Here is a 10,012-nt window from a genome sequence, read left to right on the forward strand (position 1 = left end):
ACATAAATCCTTTAATCCTTGATATATTCTTCAGGTGATAGCGGGCTGACTTTGTAAATGTCTTCATGTGGCTGTTGAAATTCATGTCTGAGTCCATGACTACATCAAGATTTCTGGCCTGGTTTGTGGTCCTTAGCATTATCGATTGAAGCTGCGCGGAATGGATGAAGGATGACTCGCCATAATTAGGGCACCATTATTATTGTAGCATGCAATTTTCGAAATGGGTGGGGAAAAAAACAACTTACTAAAAGGCTGCAGAGAGATTTATCAAGACAGAGTATTGTTGTTCAAAACAGAGTGGGATGCATGCTGTCATTTCTTCATTTATGTGTTTTTGTGTGCTGATGCACAAGACAATATTAGGATATATATATATAAGCTACTATGTTAAAAGCAAAAATATAAAATGAACACACATAGCACATAGAGTGAAATTAATGTACATCAAGCCCTTTCTTTCCTTCCTTCACTGAGATCAAGAACCAGCATCTTCCTCATTATTCGATGAGACTGTAATTATACTTCTTTGCCTAAAACATGGACAAGACTGCAGATCAACTTGGCTGTACTCACAACAAAAAAAAAAGGCAGTATGAAATCTGCTCGCAACAATTTTTTTTATTTTACAGATCAGATAATAGCCCAGTTAGGGAAAAAAAAGGTAATCAAGTGTACTGTGCTGGTAATACAGGGCTTAAACTCACACTTGATTTGAAAATAAAATATCCAAATCTAAGTGCAGTGGAGTTCAGACTGATTACAAAGTATTAGAATACACTCTGTGTAAGTACAAGGCAGATTACTTTGGCTACATTATGCACTTACCTCTTCACTCTCACATTCAATCACACACTCGAACCCAAACCACTCAAACCCAATAGGAAATAGGAGAGAACATTCAAGTACAGGTCTCATAACAAAAGGCTATCAACATTATTTTACATACATATTCTAGATTTACAGAGGCAGAGCCATTTTCAATCGGCGTGAAATTCATTGCACAATTAAGGCCACTTGTAGGCCACTTCTGTATAACATTATCTTATCTGAGCGACTAGGAATGACAGTATTTCACAGCAAGTATACAGTTCAATGAGGTGAGGTGAATTATATTGGTGGATGATTTGCCAGCGAAAAATCTATGTTGTGTTAACGTCATATTTCATTCTGCGAGACCCCAAATATACTGCTGTCACTCATCTGTATGGAAGAGTGTGATGTGATACTTATTGTATATATATATATATATATATATATATATATTGTATTTACTGTATAAATGAGGTGTTGAGGTTGTCTGCTTCAAAACAGATGATATTTACATGACAGTATGGTTTAAGTTGCTTGGAAACTAGTGTATTTATCCAAAACTTGCTTGTTATATTTTCATTTGTCTAGGGAACAGGGGACTCGCAAAAAAAAATTTTTGGCTGTGCAAAAGTACATATCTCAGACTAATGGACGTGAGACGTGTGACAGAGAATATAAAACAAGGAGAAAAATGAAAAGCTTAATTAGATGCCAGACACAAAAACTTGTGCTTTCATGGTGCCAAGCATCATTACGTTCCCATATCTTTGATCATAAAGTGATCTTTAAAAGTCTCTTGTGTTCTTCCTGAGAAAGATGAGGAAGAAAACCACCTCGTCCTGTTTCCTTTTACCTCCAGTGGTTGAATCTGGGAGACAAAAACAATGAGAAATCAAAACAGGAGTAAATGCGATTACGTCATATTTCACTGTTGATGTTCATGACCTCTTCCTCCTTACCTTTGACTTACAAGCTCTAATTGCCGCCATACAGGTGGATCTTGGCGAATGAGATAGTCTCATCGTAGTCCTTGTGCCCCTTCTCGTAGATGACGTAGATGTACCTCCGGTCCTCTGGGGAACCCGTATCCAGTGTTGTAATGCAGGAGTAACCACTTGGCCCCCCCCATATCTGGACAGCGTTCTTCTCCCAAGATGTGCCATTAGTCAGCGACCATCGTAAAGTTAGATTAATTCCTGAGTAAAAAATGCAAGAAGTCGATACAGATTACTCATTCATCATCTTTTTCTGTATCTTTGGTTAAGGTTGTGGTGACCCTCGATGTAAACGGCTCTTACTGTGCTGGTCGTTGGCGGGGTTGGTGAAGAAGAGCACTCCCTCTTTCTGCAGGGCTCCGGCCGCCACCGCAGGATCCACCAGCTCGTAGTCGAAGTACAGTTCGTCTATGGGCAGGGTTAATCCGCCGTCAAGGCTTCGCATCACTATGCGACACCTACAATGGTAGTTGTTCTGGTTCCGGACATTGATGACGATGCTCCCGTCCAGCATCTCAAACGGCTGCAAGAAGGGCAGAGAGGAAGAAAATGGGTTTAGCTTGGCGGGTGTCTAATGCTTTGTAATTTAAAAAGGTGTCTGAAGTGATGTTTGACATTCATACACTGGAATCAGATTAATTATGACACCTTGGTATCAACACAATGGTTGAGATAAATGCCAGGTGTTTTAAATCCTAAAATTTACAGCTCTATTGGCTGATTTTCTTGGCCAGTAGAGGGCAGAAGAACTCTGCAACTACAGCCCTAACATGAGTTCTTTTCAGTATCTTTTTAACCTGTTTTATTTCTCCACTAACTACAAAGAATAATTTTCTTCTTTACCCGTTAGGCACTCAACTTTCTTCAACAGCTAGTTGCTAATTTGGTCTTTCTACTGTTTGATTTTGGCATTATCACAATGCCAGCCAATTATTGCTGGAAACTGAGTTTATAAGCACTTAGACTGAACTGTAGAGGAAATTTGTGGGGCATAAAAACTAAACTATGCGTCAAATTAGGCTAAAAAGTCTCTGTAGACCTGCATAGTTGGCTGATAACTCTCTGTTGGTTTCATATTATGCATAATCATTTGATTCATTGTTAATATAAAAATACCAATAAGTGGAGCTTTAATGAAATAGTATTTTTAGACCATCTGTCTGAATATGATGTATTTCCTGTTAAATACATCCACTATGGTGGAAAGGAAAATTATCTCAGTCACACAGTCACACTGAGCATATGACCAGATAATAGACTCTCAGTTTTAAGTACTTTTTAATTGGTTAGATTATTAAATTGAGTTTTCATATTGTGTTGCTGTTGTAAGATGACAGCAGCCTAGGGCGGGCACTTTTGGCATCCTGATACCCGAATGCTACACGGCCGACACGTTTCTGGTGTGATTCACAGCACAGTTTGATAAACAGCAGGGTCCGTGTACCTGGCATTCATCAGGGTTGAAGTCCTGTGGTTTCTTCTTCCTGTTGTAAGGGATGCTTTTCAGCACAGCACCATTGGTCCAGCTGCGTCCGTGGTCGTCACTCAGGATGCAGAAAACGCCATCGCCCTCCAGTGTCCCATGACCGCAAACCACCAGCCTTCCTTTAGCTGGGTTGTAGCGCTTCTGTAGTGCAAAGATACAAAGTGATGTAGTCTCAGTACACAATAAACAAAAGGTCCAAACAAGAGAGAGCAATGATTTGATTCAATGATGACGATCAAAGCGGAAATCAAAAATAGATTTCCTTAATATAGAAAATTGATTACATATACCAAATACATCATTCTGAAATTCTGGCAAACAAAAAAGCATGAAAGCATTTTTCGGTATTGAAACATGGAATGGTAGCCTACATGCACAGAATAAAAATAAGCTGTTTAAATATTCAGCATTATATAATATACATTTTGGTATTTTGTATTGTTTCATCCACATAGAACTGTGTTTTCTGGGTTCTTACATGTTAAAAACACAAAAAAAACTAGGGCTAAAAACTAAAAATAACAGCTGCGCCATGAACACAGCTCTCTCTCATAAAGCAAAACCAGAATACTAATCATACATATTGCCTTAGCTGCTGTCATCCAACAGAAGGTTTAGTGTCCCAAAAGCTGACAGGAATCTGCACAAACATAATAGCTATACAGATGCTCAGCTCAGATTGTGGAGAGGGATAAGCAACTCATTTGCACAATTAAAGCTCCCCTCCCATTATACGGTACAGTATAATTGCTCTGTTGCTGCAAACATTTCAAATTCATTGTTTTGCATGAATTAAATGTCCTTGTTTATCACCATGATAAATTATAACAAGGCTCATATTAGGAGAGGCAATCTGGACACAAATAACATACAGTATGTTTGCATCTTGCAGGTTTAACAAGGTTGAGCTCATAATGTGAATATGATATTAATGGTACCCAGACTAGAACATCCTCAGCCCATAACGGTCAATACTGATGATATGGGATGGCAACCACTAAATGTCAGACATAAATGTGACATGATTTGACTTGTGAATGGACACTCCTGGATTAGTGAGGTGAAAAAAACAGATTTTAGTGGAATATTCATGATGCACAAAGTGTCCCTGATGTACAAAGAAAGATTAAATTAAAAAAACATATTGTTTGATGAAATACAACTACAGCGTGGAGCCTTATGTGAAGCAGAATTTATCCAAAAGTCAAAGATCTCAGTGTACACAGTTATGTTCAGGTACATTGCCATCAGCTATAGAAACAGGCAGGTTTACTCCCTGGAGAGAAAAGACTCTGTTTGCTGTGTGATGCACGTGAGACTGTTAAATTGATCATTATATGATTTAACAGCTACACTATTTAGTAAAATGTCCTTAATTTTTGATGATTTTTTTCTGGATTGAATGATTATACAAGAAAAAAAAAATTGAGCTGTGTTTCAGAAAAGAAACCATTTTTGTGGCTGATTTTATTTGTAGAGCCTGGTGCAGAAAACTAAGTTCTTTGTTTACAATGTTATGTAAGAAGCTTTGGTTTTGTCTATGTTTGAGAAATATTTCATCACTGCAACTGTCCTTAAGTATATTCAGTCACACACAAACAAGTGCATGAACTCTAGGAAATTGTGATGGACATTTTTCACTGTTACGATGTTTTAAATGATTGATTTTCAATAATCGAAAAAAAGATTTGGAAGGTTAATCGATGATGAATTGTTAGTTGAAGCCCTAATACAGACTCTACAGTATATTAGTCTGACTGTAAGTTAAATGTAAAGTAAAATCTACAGCAGCATTTGTAAAACCTCCCCATACATCCATCATGTCTCTTTTGGTTAGTTTTAACCAGTGGTGGAAAGTAACTAAGTACATTTACTCTAGTACTGTACTTAAGTACAAATTTGAGGTACTTGTACTTTACTTGAGTATTTCTATTTTATGCTACTTTATACTTCCACTCTACTACATTTGTCACTTATTCTCTTAAGATTAAGATTTTACAGTAAATTATATATTTTAATATTCTAACTGTTGTTTAAATTGTGCACTTTTAGCTGCATTAGTGTGTGAAAGGTTCTATATAAATAAAGTGTATTATTATTATTATAAAAAGACATATGCTACACTCATATAATATAATGCAGTGCTATTACTATGAATCTACCCAAAATATCTAAAATTGGCTTCACATTGATGAACTACAACATTAAAATTCTGTTACATGTATTTTTCAGTAATAAAAACAAAAGCAATATAATATACTACAATAATATAACATTCTGCATAATGAGCACTTTTACTTCTGATACTTAAAGTACATTTTACTGAGCACTTCTTCTACCACTGGTTTTAACTTGTGACTACAGTTCCTCTTTGTGGGTGCAGTTTCAACAAATTTCTAAATTGCTTCCCTTGACATGCTAGATTGTGTCTGTAATTCTATGACTGATGGGTAAAGATACACCCCCCCCCCCAAAAAAATCCAGCCATATCTGATAGACAAAATACTGACATCCTGATCTCATCGATCTCAGTATGACCCGTCTTAACTGCTTTCTTATAATTCTGATAAAGTCACTTCAGAGTTTACACTGAATCCATTTTAATAAATTCATTTATTTCCTGATAAACAGTCCATAAAGTGTTAACATTATTTTGTCTACCCTCTGTGCTTTGTTGACTAGTTCACAGACGAAATATGTTGTGAGCTTGAAACTAGAACTAAGCAAGTTTTCACTTCTTAATTTAGACCGTATATTCAACATTAAATTCACAAGATACACTTCCTCTTCTCATGAAGTGACAGTTCAAGTAAATAAGTATTTTTTTAAATGCATTTGTTAATCAGAATCAGTCAAATTTTAAACACATAACTATGTTGAATCCTTCCTTTAGAATAATTACACAGGTGGAACAAAGGTGTATCAACTAAGAATTTTAGATTCAATGAAATAAAATGATCATAACATCCCTGCAGGGAGTGAAGAGGACTTTTGTGTCTCAATATCACCACTCAGATTTATATCTTTAAATCTCACTAACAGATCTGTTATTATTACTAGTGCGTGACACAAATGACGAACGTCTTGTGAGCTGTAAAACCAATGTGACATGAACACAATATAAAGGTCATTTAGGTTCAATTTTAGCTCACTTTACAGCTACAAAACAACTCGTCCGTTGCCTCTCACACCTTCGTATCGTACTGTTCTCTCACCTGGAGGCCGAGGCCCGGCCCGGGAGCGAAATTCTTGAGTTGGAACTCCGCCGAGAGGTTTCTGGGTTGGCTCCAGCTGAGGCCGTCATCCGTGCTCTCTACCATCATGGTGCTGGACGGGTTGCAGACATGGAAGCAAACGGAGTAGATCAGAAAAATCGAGCCCACTTCATGGTCTACCACCACTGAGCCCAGGTTCAGGCCGTCCTGCATCTGATCGTCATCCACAATATATTTAATCGGGGACCAGATGGCTCCTGGAGGAACAGACGAGGAGAGGGGAGATCAGGATAAAAAACTTTTGAATAAGCTCTTTACACTGGTGGATTTTAAACTTTCCATTCATAGACCACATTATGTCACATCATCAGTTTCCCTCCACTGCTCAACTTAAAATATTTTGTTGTCTCTTTCAGTTCCTTTTTTCTCCGTTCTGTCTATCCGTTTTATTTACAGGAATTAAGAGAAAGAGATTCAGACAACAGAGGAGGTCTACTCAGGCAACAAGATGTTTAGGTGTGGAAGACCTTTGTAATAAGCGTGCTCACATGTAAACTAATTTAAGTAATGTGACTGAAATTGAAATACTCTGAATACCTTTATCAGATCCACCACGATGCTTTTTTTTTACTGTTTTAGTGTTGATGTCAAGTACCGAAAGCTGTCATCAAATGCTGTATTAAAATTCTTATTTACTTGTCCTTTGATCAGATACTTTGCTAATTTTTGACTGTAGTCATTTATGCAAAGCTCTTGTGCAGCTAATGTTTAGACTGTTTTTACCTTTTGAGAGGCTTCTTCTGTTCAATGACAAAAAAGGGGATTTTTTATAGAAAAACATGTTTTTGAAAACATGTTTTTACCTGAGTTTTTCCAAAACCAAGGTATCAAACCAGCACTAATATGCAACATTTCCAAATGGTACATCTAATAGTGATGTACCAAATTTCCCATGTTTGAGCTTATGCACATCGCTTTATGTTGTTTCTTTACTCTTGTATTTGTCATAATGTTGTTTTCTGATAAATCTGAGTATTAACAAAGGAAGATGCACATGTAACATAATAAAAAAAGCTGAAAAATGCAGATAAGATAGCAGGTTAAGCCATGACTGACTGGTGCTGATGTTCGTTGCCCGGTTTACATCTAAACATCAACAAAGAAACCAAGACAGGATGGTAAATTAAAGTTACTCTTGACTATTGTTTTTCATTTTTACTCTCTGCTAATCACTCTCAGGCATTCACAGCCACTTTGTTAGTGTATATGTGTGTGTGTGCTGCCTGGGTTTATCTAACTCTGCCTGTCTGCCTGTCCACAGTCTGATTAAGGGGGGGTTGTCCTGCCTTTGTCAGTGGACCGCCGCATTGCGAGGAACTTTGACCCCGTGTCAGCCTGGAATGCCTTCCTGGCCTCAGCAAAAGCCAGCAGGGTGCCTTTGTGGGTGGAGGTGAGCAGCGGGATCCTGTAGGTGTTCACCTCCCCCTGGGTGCCGCTCACCCATAGCAGGTGCTCCTCATACAGGAGCGGGTTTATCTGGACAGAGAGAAAATAAAGAAGAGAGGGAGGGAGTGAAGGAACAAAACCTGTTAGGGCACCGATTATATCTTCAACATACACCAGGTGTCAGGTTAAACAGTCAGGTGATGATCCTCATTTCAGTTCAGGAACCTTGAGGCTGCAAAATATTAACTTTCGATGCTTAAAAAAACATAGAAGGCTTGTAAGAACTGGACAACATAACAGAAATGTAATAGCATATTTTTTAAAAGTTAATTAGATCATTGAAATCATCTGACGGCCTCGTTAAAACACCACAAGCTTCACCGGTTTTCTACTAAGATGCTGTTACTGTGTTATAAAAACTGATATTTTGCAGGTAATGACAACTCACTGTACCTCGTTAGGACCGGGTATACAAACACAAGGAGAAAACACAGCAGAGAGAAGTAACGAAAGCGTAGCGAGCCGGCTTCCTGTTTCCATGTTAGATCCTCGTCCTGAAAACATCATCTTTACTCCGACAGGAAAGAGAGTCAGCATGAAATAAATATGCGAAGAGTTTTAAAAACAAGCCGAAAAAGAATCTGAAACAGAGAGAAGAGCACTGTTATCAGTTTCTCCGGGTGATCTGGACATGTGACCAAGGTGGGCGGTCACATGACCAACGTCACGCACCAAATATAGATATAAATGTTTTTTTTTATTGTTTTTGTCAACTTTATTGACAACAGACAAACGAAAAGAGGAAACGAACTGCCGGAGAATTTAGTTGTGACATTAACAAAAAAAAAAAGAAAAAGAAAGAAAAAGTAAAATGTGGAAAAAAAGGAAGAAGCAAGAAGCTTTTTACATTCAATAAGAGCAAAACAATACATAAGAGGAATAAATAAGTAAATAAATGAGTAGGCACAGATTAACAAATAACTAAGTAACTAACTAAAATTAGTCGATATAGTCAATAGTCGATTTTATATGTTTCAAATATTGTTTGGGTCTTTGTTGCTTTTCTATTTTTCAGTTTGACCAGAGCAGCAGTTCTCAAGCTTTTCCACATCAAGGACCTTTAAACTGACACAAATTAGACCACAGACCCCCATCTGATAAGATTTTTTACTTTTAGATGTTTTATTACAGAAAGTATCTGAAACATATGACCAAAATAGTCATATATTCTGTCATTGTGTTACTTATGGATGGAGTTATTGTGAAAATAGATTATTCTCCTTTTTGCTGGGAACCACCTGGAACCTTCTCAAGGACCCCTGGCTGTCCCCAGACCCCAGTTTGAGAACCACTGGGCTAGAGAATTGTAATAGTGGTTAATTGATATTAACACAAAATAAAAGAGGAAACTATTAATGATGATGCACATTATTATTATTATTATTATTATTATTATTATTATTGATAGAATAGTATTGATTTTGATAGATTTTTAAGGTTAAAAAATAAAAACAAGAGTACCTAAATTACTGTCTTGTTTGATGAGTCGTAATCGTAATTCTTTATTTACATAATATTTATTTTGTATAATTAAAATGAATTTAACATAAACTTAAACTAAACATACTAACAGCTAAATATTTTTTTCTATAATGCTGTCTGATGTTTGAACACACAATAATGCACCTTGTATTTAGCTGTTGAATTATGCTCAAATGTTTGTTGCTACATTTCAGTTATTTTGATCTAAATAAAACGTAATTACTTGTGATAAAACATAACATGTCATTGCACATATCATACCTCTGTGGCGTTTCTCTTCATTCAACAATACCTGGAACTTAACTGGAAAAATCAATTTCAATGGTTTTTACTTTTTATAGCAGGTCTGGATGAATGCTGTCAGCAAGTAAATTTAATTTACACTGTGTGTAATTAATTTCATGGAATTAACCCATTTAATTTTATGTTTTTATCATGCTCTTTACTTATAGTAAGAAAACACGCTGAATACACTTTTATCCACATGGGGGCAGAATTTTCCTAAAACAACACCA

The 10,012-nt window shown here is 36.7% G+C and overlaps 1 protein-coding gene across 2 annotated transcripts; it reads right to left on the bottom strand.

The window, feature by feature from the left end:
• Window positions 1–601: 601 nt before the first annotated feature.
• On the bottom strand, window positions 602–8,665 carry neu1 (neuraminidase 1). Of its 2 annotated transcripts, none has more exons than XM_044336500.1 (7): window positions 8,409–8,665; window positions 7,856–8,045; window positions 6,510–6,766; window positions 3,253–3,435; window positions 2,112–2,331; window positions 1,784–2,009; window positions 602–1,681 (listed from the first exon to the last, which is right to left on the bottom strand). In XM_044336500.1, the coding sequence occupies exons 1-6, from the start codon at window positions 8,550–8,552 to the stop codon at window positions 1,789–1,791; spliced, it is 1,215 nt and encodes a 404-aa protein (XP_044192435.1). In that variant the 5' UTR covers window positions 8,553–8,665; the 3' UTR covers window positions 602–1,681; window positions 1,784–1,788. The 2 variants fall into 2 exon arrangements, with proteins under 2 accessions (XP_044192435.1, XP_044192434.1); XM_044336499.1 differs by having other exon boundaries at window positions 1,773–2,009.
• Window positions 8,666–10,012: the final 1,347 nt, after the last annotated feature.

Source organism: Thunnus albacares, chromosome 19 (assembly GCF_914725855.1).
Source record: "Thunnus albacares chromosome 19, fThuAlb1.1, whole genome shotgun sequence".
Taxonomy (NCBI): Eukaryota; Metazoa; Chordata; class Actinopteri; order Scombriformes; family Scombridae; genus Thunnus; species Thunnus albacares.

Excerpts from the sequence above, each read along its gene's own strand:
- neu1 (XM_044336500.1), bottom strand. The coding sequence starts at position 8,552 with ATGCTGACTCTCTTTCCTGTCGGAGTAAAGATGATGTTTTCAGGACGA. Across the intron at positions 8,046-8,408 it reads GTATACCCGGTCCTAACGAG|ATAAACCCGCTCCTGTATGA; the intron begins GTACAGTGAGTT and ends CTCTCTGTCCAG. Across the intron at positions 6,767-7,855 it reads GCGGCGGTCCACTGACAAAG|GAGCCATCTGGTCCCCGATT; the intron begins GCAGGACAACCC and ends CTGTTCCTCCAG.